Source organism: Lepisosteus oculatus, chromosome 12, assembly GCF_040954835.1.
Source record: "Lepisosteus oculatus isolate fLepOcu1 chromosome 12, fLepOcu1.hap2, whole genome shotgun sequence".
Taxonomy (NCBI): Eukaryota; Metazoa; Chordata; class Actinopteri; order Semionotiformes; family Lepisosteidae; genus Lepisosteus; species Lepisosteus oculatus.
The window spans coordinates 24,378,541-24,395,236 of NC_090707.1; the positions used below are offsets into that span (position 1 = coordinate 24,378,541).

General features: G+C 39.7%; 1 protein-coding gene across 5 annotated transcripts in view; it reads right to left on the reverse strand.

Annotated features, from left to right (window-relative positions):
• pcnt (pericentrin) overlaps positions 1–16,696 on the reverse strand; it is a 71,993-nt gene that overhangs the window by 37,627 nt on the left and 17,670 nt on the right. For all 5 annotated transcript variants that reach the window (XM_015359217.2, XM_069196818.1, XM_015359215.2 and 2 more), the window contains 10 exons: positions 14,287–14,458; positions 13,744–13,877; positions 12,310–12,421; positions 11,724–11,970; positions 8,529–8,607; positions 7,920–8,136; positions 6,907–7,148; positions 5,394–5,860; positions 4,043–4,580; positions 1,886–2,119 (listed from right to left, as the gene is read on the reverse strand). In XM_015359217.2, coding sequence (XP_015214703.2) covers positions 1,886–2,119; positions 4,043–4,580; positions 5,394–5,860; positions 6,907–7,148; positions 7,920–8,136; positions 8,529–8,607; positions 11,724–11,970; positions 12,310–12,421; positions 13,744–13,877; positions 14,287–14,458 — 2,442 coding nt within the window. The remainder of the gene's footprint in view (positions 1–1,885; positions 2,120–4,042; positions 4,581–5,393; positions 5,861–6,906; positions 7,149–7,919; positions 8,137–8,528; positions 8,608–11,723; positions 11,971–12,309; positions 12,422–13,743; positions 13,878–14,286; positions 14,459–16,696) is intronic.

A 16,696-nucleotide genomic window follows, 5' to 3' on the forward strand; every position in this document is an offset into this window, starting at 1 on the left:
TGGAATAAACCTATTACTTGTTCCTTTGTAACTATACTATGCTCAGGTATATTCCTTGCAGAATTCTTTACAAGCTGGAGGTTATGATCAATTTTACTTATTGATTTATCCACTCGGTCAAGTCATTTTTGTAGCTTTTAGTGTAACATTTTAGTGTAAAGTAACTACCATCCTGGGGTTTTGAATTCCTTAAAACACTTTTTCCTAGAGTTTTACACCAATCTCTAGCACAAAATAGTCACAAGCTACAAACAAAAGCACCTATACATGGATGTTTTTTAAAACTAACAAGAATGTGTTAAGCATGACTTGATCATTCATGACTGAACACAACACTCAAGTGACTGTTGTATAAATACTGAAATATGATTGGATGCATAGTTAACTTGATTAAATCAAACCCGATCAGACCTAACCTGATGAAAATCAAAAATGAAAAGCCACAGAAAAAATCACTACGCTGCCCAATGAGAAATGCCTTCATTGGGTTGGAGGTTAGACTATTTGCACAGTATCACTCAATGCAGAACCAAGTCCTCTTTAGCAGTGAGTCAAAGAGTTTTGGAATGATAGGAGATGGGCAGAACAATTTGGTAAATGTGTAAAACTGACCAGTCAATGAGGAGGTCAAAGTGTGCTGGTACAGGTAGGAATATCAAGTAACTATGATAATCTGACTCCACAGCACTAAACTGATCCAAGTACCTGGATCACACTTGCTGCCCTTCCTGTGGGCTGGTCCCATTGTAACAATCCAGCGGGCTCCAGGAGAGCAATGGAACAAGACATCTGCACCCTGGTGCAAAGCAGTTCACAATGTAGAGCTCGTATTGCTTCCAGTGGTGCACACACTATTAGACAATATTAATTGTAAACCCCTTGCAGATGTCAAATGTTAATCAGTGCAATTAATTTTAATTGAACAAATGACTTACAAATGTCTGTGCAACTGTTAGAAAAGATTGCTATTTTTCCTGATGATTGAAATTTGCTGCAGTTATAATTTGATATTACATTTGATGCTCGTGAAATAATTACAATTACACACCAAGTATCAAAAACACCACTGTCTTGTAATTTTAAAAAATGTATTAAAACAACCAATTGAGCCATTTTAACAACTTACATGATTTTTACATAGTAAAAACACTCAACAGACACCAGATGTGGTCAGTCAGTAATGTCACCGTTGCTGAGTTTAGATAAAATAATTATTTTTGAGTGCTATGACATTACAGGACCAAAATTGTATAGTACACAACAGACCAAGTCTTGCTACACTGTGACCAGCCTTTGCCAACAAATGTCCTTAGTTTGCACAGCTATGACTCCTTTAACTTACCAAGGGCACTTGGTACAGCGTATACAATTAGTTACAGCTGCATACATTTTTCCATTATGTACTTATTCTGCTACAGATACAGGGGAGGGGGTCTTGCAATGTGAAAAAAAGGAAAATAATCAAATAACCCTTTTGGGAGAATGAACTGTCCCTCTCCTTTTTATGCTGGATCAAGAAAATAAAATGGATGTGGGGAAAAACAATCTTGTGATTTCAACATTTCCCAGCTAGTGTTTCCTGGATATACTGTACTATATAATGCAAGAACACCAGAGAAAGATTCAAAAGTCTTTGAAAATCTATAAAAATTAACAGAAAATCAGAATTAAGAACTTAATTCACCTTATTAGTAATGGGACTCTAACCCCAGTAACTTACTTTGCAGTCACATTAAAATAACATTAAAACTATAGTTTGAAGCACTTCAAATTATGCATCATATTAAGCGATGTAGCAGTTTATGGTTCCCTACAAAATGCATCTTGGAAAGCAGTCTACTGAATGGCCCCCAACCTCCCAAGCCCACACTCCACCCCAAGTGACCTGGAGCTGCAGCTCATGGTGAGCCTTCAGCGTGTCGATGTCTTGAGCTAGCTGCTGTGCAAGATGCTGCTCATGGCGGCGTCTCTCCAGGCTGTGCAGCTCACTGAGCTCCTGCAGGGCCTTGCTGTGCTGCTCCTCCAATGCCTGCACCTCCTCTCGCAGTGCCTCCAGAGTTTGGCCCCTCTCTGCCTCCAGGCACTGCTGCTGATCGCTCAGGGCTGTGGCCAGCTCTGCCTGCACAAACACAGAAGACCTGGATAAGGGTCCAACACCTGGCAACACATGTAGTCAAGGAAGAGATCGAATTCTTACAGGACTATTTTAGGGTTTTGCATTCACAGTTAAGAATATCTAACTCTAAAGTAATGGGCATCACAACCTCTTAAGTCTAACGTCTTTGCATTACGGGCTAGACTAAATAACAGTCCACTAGAAATTGGAAAAATGTGTCATCGCAGCAAAAAATCTTACAACTTCAAAAGGTCTACAAGACCCAGTCTGGTCAACCATCACAGCTGTAGGCCACACAAATCTATAAGGGGTGTAATGGGGTCATATTGTATCATTGGCCTTGGCCAAAAGCAAGCCCAGAAATCAGGACATATCACATAAAATTAAAAAAAGAAAAATAAAGCTATCCATTAGCATAAAATCAGTACAAACTTTAAATCGTGTAAACTGATTTGTTAATTAGTATGTTTGGAGAGTTACCATTTAACGTCTGTACCTACAAATTTGATGAGCTTGCTTAGGCACACTAAACAAAATTGACCTCAATTCCAAAAAGCATCATAAAGGCTTTAGTAAGCTGTTCTTGAACCTTAAACACTCTTTTCAAGCTTCTGACTAGGTTAATGTTTTATTCAATTATTTCATAATTGAATTGGAAATAACCATGTTAAGAGCTTTAGATATAGGCTGACATCTAATCTTCTTAATCCACCTTCTAATTAAAAAAGGAGCAAATATTCTGAAGGCAGAGCTACTGTACTAATGGGGTTGAAACATTACCATACTGAAAACCTGACTGTGAAAAGAAAACCTCACTCTATCAGAAAAAAATTGAGTTAACTTATCAAGGAACAGTTACTTTTTAAACGATATGTTAAATAGAAAAATATCTTGAAAGCCATCTGTATGGTAACAGAACATTAGTTAAAAACATTTTCTAGAAAGACGAATACACGTATGAAAGTGCTGAATAACATTTCCTCATCTTTCAGAAGACTTAAAAGCACTATTTCATAAAACATATTGCATCAAGTTTAAATGGGATACTTTTACCAGTCAATTAAGACATGTTTAGAGAGCTGTTCAACATAGCATCTGGCACTGCAAAAAAAAAACCTCTAGTAATCAGATTTCAACTAAATCTAAAAATGTATATTTTAAGTCAAACCTGGGCTATTAACACTTTTCCCTGAGCAACTAGCTTATATTTGTAGTGCTTGTTATATTAGAGATTTTCAAGTAACTAGATACTGTATAGTACAAACTGTTCCACTGTTATGTTAGTACAAAAAACAAAGTGATTATGCCTCAACAAAATATTGAATATGTGGTCTTAGTGCTTTTTTGTATGGCTAAAAGTGCTTATTTTACATAGAATAGTGAGAGGCTTTCGGTCATGTCCTCCTATTGTGTATTAATACTATATTAACACAGTAAAACAAATTCATAGCACTTGCACCGATTTTCCAACTTGGGTAATGGTGCCATTATGCAAATCTTGTAATCAACTCTGAAACAACCTGTTCTTAGCTATTGCATAAAATCAAATATGCAATATAGCATTCTTAAATTTACAGAAAATAAATTAAACATAGGAGACCCAACACTGTACTGAGCAGTAATTAAACTGATCAAAACCTGCACAATTTGTGCAAAAAAGTGCAAGATATTCAGAGGATGCAGGAGGTGAAGTTTACTCAACCATGGAAAGAGTTCACACTACAGTATGTTATTTACATATCAAACACAAGCATTGTATAACGCCAATTCTATTACAGAACCTAAGTGAGATTTTATGTACAAGACATCTTGCATTAGTTAGTAGGAGAGAGAAATTAATTTACATATTCCTCTCCTGAAAAAAATCACAAAGACGGTTTGAGATGTATATAGTGTAATAAATGTACAGTTAATGAAAAAAGTTACCTTGTGAGCTTCTTTCAGCTCAGCCGCCATAGCTTTGAATTTGTCTATGTGAACCTGAGCCAGCTCCTTCCTCAGCTCTTCTGTGGCAGATGTCATCTGCACCTGGTGTTCTGCTCTCAGCCTCTCCAGCTCTACAGTGTGGTCCTTCTCTCTCTCCCGCTCACTCTCGGCAAAGTGAGTCTTCAGGTCCTGGAGAGCCTGCTCTTTTTCATTCCGGATGCACTGAATCTCTGCCAAGTAAGTGGACTCCAAAGTGTCCATGTTGGACAACATCCTGGCCTCCAGCTCGTCCTTCTCAGCCTTGTGTTTGGCCAGCAGCTCTGCCTCTAAAGCCTCAAGCTCTGCCTGATGCCTCTCTTTCAAGTCCTTCTGAAGCTGATGTGCATTCTTTAGCTCCTCTAACTGGTTACAAAAATGTTCTTGCAGTGATGACTTTTGTGCTTCTAGGTCTTGTACATGCTTAACCTTCAGCTCATTAAGAACAGCCTCCTGTTTAAGGGCAAACTCTTCTCTCAACTGATTTTCCTTTTCCTGGAACCTACAGACAAGAATATGAAAACAGTACTAAAAAAGATACTCTGCAAAGGCAAGTCACAGGTGAAAACCAGCCTAATAATAATAATTCCTTCCACTTACACAGGTAATGGGGAACCCCCTCCACCACCAATGTGCAGCCCCCATCTGGATGATGCAATGGCAGCCATATAGTGCCAGAACGCTCACAACACATCAGTGATCAGTGGGGAGGAGAAGAGTGATGCAGCCAATTCATAGATGGGGATTTTTAGGAAGCCATGACTGGTAAAGGCCAATGGGAAATTTAACCAGGACGCCAGGGTAACATCCCTACACTTTTAAAGAAAAACTCTGACTATACAGAGTCAGGACGTTGCCTTTACAGTGTCCCCGTCACTATACTGGGGCATTAGGACCCACACAGACCCCAGGGTTAGCGCTCCCTGCTGGTCCCACTAATACCTCTTCCAGCGGCAACCTTAGCTTTTCCCAGGAGGTCTCCCATCCAGGTACTGACCAGGCTCACACCTGCTTAGCTTCAGTGGGTTGCCAGATGTGAGGTGCAGGGTGATATGGCTATTGGCTAGTCTATAGTCTATAGTACATCAGATTGTTTGACTGCTGTACCAGACAGTTCTTATTTTGGTTAACTGTTAAATTTCATATTAAAGAATTTGTTCTCCAACAAAAATACAACAAAGGCATTTAGGGAAACCTGTTGGATCTGAAACAGAAATTTAAATCTACTTTATGGTTTAGACAATAAAAACTTAGCAGGTCAAATACTACCATACTATAAAAACACCACGGAGCAGTGGGTCTGCCATGATCTTACTTGCTCTGTGCCTCCTGCAACTTGGCTTCTGTCTGCTCTTGCAGGGCAGCATTCAGTTCTCTGAGCTCCTCTGCCATCGTCGCTCTGGCAGTGCTGAGCTCACTGTCATACTGTGCTTGGATCTTGTGTCGGACAGCAAGGATATGGGGATTCTGCTCAGTCTCCAGGCTGTGATGGAGATGCTGCAGTTGCCTGTGCTCTTCCTCAAGCTGCTCTTCCAAGCGGTTCACCTCTTCCTCTCTGGTCTGAAGCTCCTTCCTCAAGGCCTCTCTCTCTTCCTTCCACAGGCATTCCAACTCTTCTCCGAGAGCAACGAGACGCTCCTCCGCCTGAGCCTGCAGCTCCTCCCTCTGGCGCTGCAGCTCTTCCTCCTTCTGCCCCAAGAACTGCCTCGTCACCATCTCACCTTCCTCTCTCCTGGCCTCTTCCACCTTGCGCTGGAGCTCCTCCAGAGAATCCTGCTTAACCTTTTTAATTAAAAAACATTAACCACAGTAAACAATTTATATCCATGAACACCAGCTCACTACCACAGAGCAGCATTTCTCAACTGGTGTGCTATAGCACAAAGAAGGGCCATCAGTGTGCCAAGCTGATGGTGTGCCACAGCGTTTTGGAGAAAAGTTACACATGAGAAGAATAATAAATTATACATATTAGTTTGGCAGAGTAATCTAGGTCTCAAAGTGCACATCTGGTATAAAAACAAGACAGAATCCATGCTCTTAAACTCTAGAAGTAGGAATAGTGTAGTACGAGTGTATTTTCCATCTGAAACCAAATTAGCAAGAGCTCCATGTTTCGTGGTTATCAGTTCCCAACAGAGTAAGGTGACAATGACAATTAGTGGGAAATTCAAATAAAATATTATAGGTTGTTCTTAATAATGTGCTTGTGATGGCGATTTGTGTAAGGGGAGGGGACAGTGTGCCGCAAATTTGAGAAAAAAAGAGAACTACCATCCCCATCCCCACAAAGCATTGTTGCTCTGAAAGCTGTCCCCATTGACTAGTAGCTCCTACATAGAGCATACTTAATAGCATTAATCTGAAACATTCTTCATTTTACACTTAAAATGTAACATACAAATCCACACAGATAAGCAAATGAGGTTCTCATACCAGCATTTGAAAGTTGCAATAGGCCATGATACAATGTTTGCTTTGATCATTCAAGCCAGCTTCAAGATCATAAAAGAAATTGAAGTTAAACAATGATGTGTTTTTGGAATTTGCTCATGACTGAAAAGTGACTTGCATAAATACTTCATCACCTTCTTAATGAGAGTTGATTGGCACAAGTAATGAAGCAACAGTTTCAAGATTGGTGAAAATCAAGAACAAAAGAAATGCATTTTTGCAACATGTTGGAGGCTGGACTGAGCATGTATATTGGTCGGTGAACATCCAACAAAATGTTACAGATCTGAGAGAGTGTCATGAAACCTCGTTAAGATCAATGGGGAGGTCCAAGTGTGACAGCTGGGACACTCAATAATGCTCCATACAATTACCTGCTCTACAGCTTGTTTTTGAAGTTCCTTATATTTTTCACCAACACTCTTCAGGTTTTCAGCATGTTCTTCCTTCAGAAGGGCAATCTGCCTTTCCAGCTGCTGAACTTGCTCCCTCTCCAAATTAAGGTGTGCAAGGCTGAGAGAGTGTTCTTCATTAAGAGCACGAACCCGCTGTGCCACCTCTGCCTCTACCTGCCGAGCTACATCCTGGGCACTCTGAAGACGCAGCTTTGTTATTTCTGCAGGGAAAACACCAACGGTCAATGGAAATGTACCTCTGTGCATGCAAACCAATAATACTGAAACACCAGATTCAAGATAAACATTTAAAGAGTATTAAGTAAAGTTTATTATGTACCAACCCAATGTATCCTTTTTAAAATTTATGAATTTACAGAAGATCTAAGGTCATGTTTGATGCCAATTGTATGATGTATTCAAGTCAGGTAATTCATCAAGCGATTAAACAGCTATTGTGTTCACCAATATGTTGAGTACACACATACAAACAGCTACCACAGGTTTGTGGTGATGGACTGTGAAGTTATTCAATTGGTTTTTCAGATTCAGTTAATTTATTGGACAATGCAGACTGCAAAACAAATGTGCACCAACATGCATCCCTAAAGACAGGTCAACCTCTCATAAGATGGTACACTGTTCAATTAACTGTGTATTGACTAATCTTTAAGTTTTCAAAACGTTAGCTCTCAACACAAGCAGATAGTTTAGTTTTAGGAGTCGGTTATATTTTGATGGTGAAACAGGAAAGTTTTTGCAAACCAAATGCACTAATAAAAAAAAAATCAACAAACACAAAACACTGTTAAACAGAATCACAAAGAACAATAAATGTTCACTAAACTTAAAAACAGCAAGGCATTAAAAGAAAGTTCTGTGATTTTTCTTTCAGATACAATTTAATAGCTGGAAGTCACCACAAAATTACGTTAGGTTTCCGATTGAGAGACTTAAAACCAACCATAACAAATTAAAAGTCGATGACTAACCTTTGATGTGGTTGTCAGACAATTTAGCCCGCAACTGCTCCAGATCCAGAATGTGTTTTGTTTTTAAATCTTCAATCTCCGAGAAATAACGGTCAGCAAGGTCAGTTTTCACTTGTAATAAGTCCTCCTTGTACTGAAGTAACAAGTAAGACTTCACATTTTCAAGCTCTTGCTTGTGTTTATCTTCCAGCTGCAGACGAAGGGAGTCCAGCTCCTCCTGTTCGAGGGAATAAACCACAACTGAGCCTGATAATGCATCATTTATTTATTTTGTGTAACTATTTTGTGTAGCTGGATGATTTAGCCCTAAAATGTACAGGTTTGTGAAACTTTGTATCCTCTTCTGCTGTACAAAAAAAAACTAAGTACAGAATTTCTAGGTTTGTCAAATTTAACATTAAAACCCTTCTACATTAAGGAATGGGAATAAAGCCATGGCAATAAAGTATCACTGCTCACTAACATTGTTCATCCTTACAAAATACTACTGTGAGCTTTCCATATTGCAGGATAACATGTATTACCTATCATTTATGTTACGTCAATTCATCCATGAAAGCACTGACAACCGCAACAGGTCTTGATAAGGTTTCCAAAAAAAATCCTTACTTTATGCTTTTCCAGTTTTTGAGTAATTTCCCCTAAGAGGTCACTTCTCTCTTCATCCACTATTCCTTCAGACAGGCAACTGCAGCAACATGAAACATTCAAAGTCAACCAAAAAGATTCAGTAGAGCAAGGAAAAAATGGTCAATCTTGACAGATTTCAAATTAGAATGGCTAAAACCTCTCATTTTATTAAACAGCATTTCAAATGTTTCTGTAACAAGGCAGACTATCAGAATTAACTTACAAGATATGGACTTGAATGTACAGTAGTTTAAAAAAACAGCTTTGCTGAAAATGGGGTGTGTAACAATGTAATCCCTGATCCTTAAGAGTCACAACCTGTAATGTTCAAATATAAAATATTTTTTCAACTGCATAAAGACAGGGGATTGAGTCCATAAAGGAGATTTAGATATCATTTGTAATCAAAATACATACAGTCCTGTGAATCTCAAGGATCCAAACTGGCCATTTACAATTTAACTAAACCAATTATCTTCCTCAACAAAACTCACATGTGGCTGGTTAAAGTAGAGCCCTTCAGGAGAATAACCCTGCAATAGCCACTTATACACTGTCTTGTAAAATACCAATATACTGTACAAAAATCTTAGTTGGCATTTCCCCATACTATGAAAAGTGGCAGATTATACAGTATATATACACACACACAGATCACAACATTGAAAGATAAGCTATATGGATTACTATATAGCCACAGAACCACATATTAACCTTTACTCATTTATAGGTTGTTTTTAATTCAGGCCTACACAGAAGTTAAAGATGGTACAGAAGGTTGCATATACTGTATGTAACCTAAACCATTCTTCAGGAGGAGGGCAAGAACAGGCAATAGTGTTCTTGAAATCACAAGCAATCTACAAGCTGTTACTCAATATATCAGACATATAGCCAATATTGCACCAGGATGGGACCTAGCTATGCCAATATGTTCATCAGCTGGGTAGAAGAATGCTTCTAGGCTTCCTATACTGGGCTTTGTCCCTGACCTCTACAAGCGATACATGGATGACTGCATCGGTGCTGCTGCATGCTCTAATGACCAGCTAGAGCACTTCCTGCATCAATTCACAATTCACTAGTCAGCAGCCATATCTACAACTCACAACTGGCAACCCACTGAAGCTAAGCAGGTGTGAGCCTGGTCAGTACCTGACTAGGAGACCTCCTGAGAAAAACTAAGGTTGCTGCTGGAAGAGGTGTTAGTGGGGCCAGCAGGGGGCGCTCACCCTGCAGTCCATGTGGGCCTTAATGCCCCAGTATAGCGACAGGGACACTATACTGTAAACGGGGCCCGGCCTTCGGATGAGACGTAAAACCGAGGTCTTGACTCTCTGTGGTCATTAAAAATCCCAGGGTGTTTCTCGAAAAGAGTAGGGGTGTAACTCCGGCATCCTGGCCAAATTTCCCTTTGGCCCTTAAAAATCATGGCCTCCTAATCCCCCTCTATGAATTGGCTTCATTACTCTGCTCTCCTCCCCACTGATAGCTGATGTGTGGTGAGTGTTCTGGCTCACTATAGCTGCTGTCACATCATCCAGGATGCTGCACATTGGTGGTGGTGGAGGGGAGTCCCCATTACCTGTAAAGCACCTTGAGTGGAGTGTCCAGAAAAGCGCTACATAAGTGTAAGCAATTATTATTACTAATTCTGACCCATCCCTCAAATATACAGTTAACATATCTTCCACCACTCTTCCGTTTCTAGACGTATATTTATGTATTAACCATCCACAACTCTCTACCTCGGTCTATTACAAACCCATAGATTCACACAGCTATCTGCTATACAGCTCTTTTCATCCCTTTTTCACAGTTCCTCAGGCTACGTCGACTCTGCAGTGACGGTATAGATTTCTAGAACCAAGCATTTAAAATGCATTCTCCCCCCCATCAACCGGGGATAACCCACCCAGGTTATCGAGAGAGCCCTCTCCTGGGCCAAAAACAGCCCTCGGATCATCAACTCGATCAGGAACTCATTGTCTCACAACCACATTCCCTTGGTGCTTCCCCACCACCATAACACCCTTTCTATCCCCAAGACCATCATTAACAACTACTCCATTTTACAGGACGATCCCTCCATCGGTCCCCTTTTTTCCCCATGACCACCCAATCTATATAAACTTCTTGTTCACAGCTCCCTTGACCACACTCAGCAACCATCCCCACCAGGCACCTTCCCCTGCAACAGAACTCCCTGCATCACCTGCAAATACATATCTAACAACACGCTCATTCAGGGCCCCTCAGGTCAATTCCAGATCACCCAGATGACACCCTGTATCTCCAGCAACCTCATTTACTGCATCTCTTGAAAAAAACACTGGGCTATCTATGTTGGGGAAACAGGAAGGAGACTAGGAGACTGCTTCAGAGAACATGTTAGGGGTGGGAAGATAAAAGATTTCTCCAAGCCCACAGTTTCTCATTTCACCTCAGATGGCCATGATCACACTGATCTCTCCATCTCTGTTCTCAAAGAAGGGTTTCTCAACTCCCATAGCAGAAAGACGACAAAAACTAAACTCATCCTGAAACTAGGTTCACACCCTCCCCCTTCTCTCAATGATATTTATTTTCATGTAATCTCGTCTTTTCTCATGCAGGTTTTGGACTTCACACCTTTCTCCAACCCTCTCCACTTTGCACTTCCCATGTGGCCTCTCTGCCTCTCCCCCCTCCACTTTTCCAGCTTTTGTTCTCAGGTGCTATTTAACCTTTGCCGGCTACCCTGTCTTTCTCACACCTGAAGAAGGCTCCACGGCCAAAACATTGTATTTCCTTTCTTTTCAGCATGGAATAAACCCATTACCTATCCTAAATTGGGCTCTTTTGTTCACTACTGAAATGTTTATTAAGGAGACACTCAAGACATTTTTTAACCTATCAGTTACCTGTTTTTGTTCCAATACTATGCCATGCCAGGAATAAGCAAACCAAGTGACCATGATCAGCATTCCCTGGCTAGTGAAATTTTATTTAGAGAGATGCTCTGAACTCTGCTGAAGAGTGTGACAATACTACCCTAAAACATTGCCACATTCATCGCTGAAAAATGTTTTCTGAGTGTTTATAATAGATAAACCTTCAAATGGCAACCTAAGCAAAAAAAGCTGAAGTGCACATACAGCTTTCAGATACTGTTTAAGCAGAAACCCAACCTACCTGACATCCCCAGTTTCTAGGAAAGATTCCTCCTTGGCTCCTTTCTCCAACCTGAGCTGCAGTATTGTTATTTCTTCCCTGTAGCTCTCCTCCGCGTAGCGGAGTCTTTGCTCAAAGTATGTCCGCAGGTTCTCTAGCTCAAGCTCATTGTGTGCCTGGAGGTCCCGGCGCTGCTGGTTGAACTCCTGCTTGAGTCGCTCAAGATCTTCCACATGGGATGAACGTGCTAACAGCTGCTCTTTAAGCTCTGGGGGGTGTACAAAATCAATACCTAATGAATTTAGCCCATTTCACATTGGTTTTAACTTCCATTTCTGCATGCCTTCTATGCAATTCAGTTTTGGTTTAACCTTTCACCATAAGGTAAAGTTTATGGTGAAAACAGCAAAGCTTCCAAAATAAGACATTAACACGGCACAAAAAAATCTATCAACTGTCATCACATTGTTGGGGGGGGACGACGGAGGTGGTGATAGTGTCATTTTACCTTAAAACATGTCTCTAGAAAAATATTGTTCAACTCAGGAAAGGGAAGAGGGAATATTTTCCCCAAGTTGGAGACCATCACAAATTCGGAAGCACCTACCACCCAGTTCCTGCCGGCTGGTACGCATGCTCTCTAGCTGAGACCACAGGTTGGCCACTTCTTGCTCCGAGCGGGACTTCAGCTCATCGTATTCTACCTGGATCTTCTCCATCTGTTAATCCATGCCGAAGAAAGAAAGGTTTAACAGCAACTTATGCACTGGGAGAACAGCATCTTCAAAATCAAGCTACCTTATCCAAGAATTATTTAAATATTCGCCTAAAAGAAAGAAAGGCAATCAAGCAAATTGTTTAAATCGGGAATGTCCAACTCATTGTAATGATGGGCCTGATTTGATTTGAATACTAGGCAAAACCATTACATAGTGTTTTGCACTTTTGCAAATCAACTTTGAAATGCAGTAAGCAGTCATTGTATCTTCACTAAATGTCAGTTTGGCAAACTACATAAATCTACCACTCGCTATAACACTTGATTTTGGAGTTTTAGCTAAAATGAAGCGTGAATGTTAATAGCATACTTCTTTTTCACCATTTTTGCTACAAAAAGCATTTCCCTTCAAAGGATTTTATTGCCTTATTTAATATATCAGCAAAACATTCCTGGTGCTTCAGGCGTTACGTACACAAATAAGGAAAACAATTCCCTAGGCTATAAAACTAAGTTAAAGGAATGAAAGACTAGCAGTCAAAAACATTTGCATTGCCTTAAATTTTGTACACTAGTACCACATGACATAATACGTAAAAGTACAGTTAAATGCACTAAAAATCATAGTGTTCTTATTTTGACAATTTAGCGTTCTTGATTTTCTTATCAAGTAATAGAAGTTGACTTTCATTATGCAAAATGTTCCATTCTCTGGGGGAAAGAAGATGGGTGTATGTTACAATAACTGCAGGTAAAACAGATGAAATGCAAGTATATGGGCTTTGGGATTAGTGATCACCTGTAAACTTCACCTGAGGGACCAACAACACTAGCATGAAAATTGAGGCAATCTACCTTTTGATTTCATGTTGTTAAATGGGGAAACCAAATTCACAAAGGGCAAGGTTATAAAGGACACTGAACAACAAACAGAAAAGGCAGAACAATATTTTTTAAGCAATACAAAATTATTATAGCTACTGTTCTTTACCAACATGTACCTGTCAAAATCAAGTATGCTAGCTTTCCATTCGCTTCTACAAAAATATTTAAATTTCACTTCTCATAGACACTATTTTTATTCAATGACACAATAAGGCTCTCACTACTAGGTTTAAAATGCTCCTTCTGAAACCACAAATACTTGGTTCGCGAGACAGATCTGGCATAATGTTTGCCACCCCTGATTTAAATTAAATTCTATGGATAATTTTACAACTCATGTTAATCAGCTCTAGTCACACTAAAAAGACAAGTTATGAGAACAGGCTACTCCTGTTTCAATGGGACAGAACTATGAAGTTCTAAATAAGCTGCCCTTGCCTGCTGCTGCAGCTGTCCTTTCTCCGAGTTTCTGGTGGTCAGCTCCTGCAAAAGGGATGCATGCTCCTCCTGCTGCCTCGTCTCCAGCTCCCGCAGAGCGGCACCATGCTTCTTCTCCAAGTCCTCCAGTGCACCTGGACACAGCAACACTTTGGGTACAGTGTGATACTAACAGTATCGGAAACCCATGGAAAAACTGAAGAACATACTATATATATACACACAAGCAAATGTCTGTGGTCCCTTTTCGAAAAAGGGAAAGTTCACCCCCATCCAGAAAAAAAGGCTTTTAGATACGTTTAATTTGTTGTTCCATGGACTGAAATGGACAAATGTGCTGTAACGTGAAAATAGTCTCTAGACCAGTATATCAGGCAAATCACTGTACTTTCCAACAGGTACACCAACAAGAGGTTAAAGGTTAAAGCAACTAGTCTTTTGACTTCCGATATTTTTTATGCATTATTGCCATCCTTCTGCGAGATCTATGAATTATGATAATGTGATAATTTTATGCATTATGCATAAGGAAGAGGTACTCACGGGTAGTGCTGTCTCTTTCTGAACAAGTGCAGCTCAGCAGCTCCTCCAGCCTGTGGATCTCCTGGTGACTTCGGCTTTGCAGCTCTTCCAGCTGAGCCTGTTTCTCATTCAGTCTCTGCTGCAGCTCTCCAAGGCTCTTCTCTGACTCCTCCTTCCATTCCAGTTTCAGAGCCTACACATAAACCAGCAATGCAAGCACTGATTCCAGTGTTTCATCGGATATTTGGAAACTTTTCGAAAAGCTTGTTTGTACTCAGTAGAATCTAGTACTAGATTCTGGCTATTAATCAGATGTATGCTGTCAAGTACAGTTTCATTAACTGACCTGTAAACACAAACACCTTAAACCCTTTCCATTAAAAATGAGCACAAAGTGTCCAAAAACATTTACAAATCAAATTATAGAAAACAAGAAGCACGATCTCTGTAGGAAAAATCCAAATTACCAGCACGCAGCAATCACTAGTGACAAAACCAATGTGTAAGTTTTAACCTTTGAGAGTTCATAACCAAATAAGTAATTTGAATGTAGAATCGATTACTTTAATTTCAGATATTGCCTTATCTGATTGTTAATAAATAATTCACTGAATTTTAATATTCCAATATTAACATTCATAAGTTGTTGCTTGGGAAAAACCAAGCACGCCAATTTTTGCTAGAGCTCATAACATTTTATACATGGGTAGTGGCCGGAAAATTGAAATGACAATATAAAAATCACTTTATGGGGCAATGGGTCACCTTCACTTGTTTTAGAAAGCTTAGTCTACCAATGTCTAGAATTCTGCAAGACGGATGCGTTAATTAACTCAAGCCTGGAGGGTGGAAAACTTTCAGAAATCAATCCAAATATCCCATAAATGCACAGTTGGGCTCATATCTGCTGACTAAGAAGGCCACGACATATGGATGAAAGTGCCATGCTATTCAACCCATTGGGTGACACCACATGCTCTGTAGATGGGGGGGGAGAATAAAGCATTTCTCCTAAAAAAAGAAATGCTTCAACATGGCATGAAAATGATCATTCAGTACTATTAAGTAATAATTAGCACTGATCTTGACTTCTAACGGAATGAGTGCCCCTTAATATTACAGAACCCTTCACTGTCAGAACCAGGGGTTGCACAGCTGTAGAGTTCTATAGGTTGGCACCACACATGCACTCGTCTGTTTTTTTTCCCCAAGCAAAGGAGGGATCATTCACCTGAACACATTTCTTCAATGCTTGATAGGCATTACCTGTGCTTTTGCACCACTGGACTCAAGCATGCATTTCCATTTGTGATGAGCAGTCTGTGCACTGCAACCCAATTACAATCTGCGGAGTTCTTAGCAGACCGTTGACTAAACTGGATTCTAACCCCTTGTTAAAATTTGCATTCAATTGATTTTTAGCTTCCTGCCCATTTTGCCTTGCACTTCAAATTAAAGCATACTGTAGATAGCATGATCTTAGTGGACAGAAGTGCGTGCTCAGTTACCCTATGCCGATCTCCTTCCCTCAGACCTTCATGTATCTGTCGCTTATAAAATTATTGTAAAATGTAACTAAAACTGCTTTCCAGTCACTTCACATTAATTACATTTATCAAAACATGCTATTAATAAGTGTCATTTACTAATAATGACTCTTAATGCCTAGTCTTCTTATTAGAAACAGTATTACAGCTAATGCATATAGAGACTGCAGTATGTGATGGAGAATATTCAGATATCTGTGGGAGTAATGAGAACTGAAATTAAATACATATTTAAACTGAGTGTAAGTCTTAAATGTTTGTCACATCTGAGTGTCATTTGAATGGATTTGCTGTTTTTTTTATGTGGTGGGACTAAACTTACAGTTCCCAGGAAAAGCAGGTTTATTGAGAAAATGGGGGTGCAGAGAATACGTTATGTAGGCAAACATAAGGGTACACTGAAAAACACTCATGGAAGAAGTGCAACAAGTTATGCACTTTCACAGGCTACTTTATAGTATTGCAGACAAATGTAGCCTATACATAAGATCTAAAGGGTGATGTTTGCTTATATTTCTGAAGGATCTCCTATGAATAATTTATCAATGGAAATAAAAGCCGCTTTATTACAATTGCAAATTCAAAACCAGAGCTGCTGTATTCGTTTGTTTCATGACTGCTTGCAATTGAGTACCACATTAACAGTTACATACCATCATCTGGTATTTCTAAGCATAAATGCAGTTCTTAACTTTAAATTACAATCAGGGACATTGGTATATACAAAGATGAAAGACAAAGGAAAAATTAAATATTAACATTTGAATCTGTTCAGTAAATTCTGATTCACAGCCCCCTTCAGTTCTTGCCAATTAGAACAATGCTAACCCCTTAGCACAGGTTCAGCTGGTCTCCAACTTTGTCTCGCACGTTTGTGGTTGCAA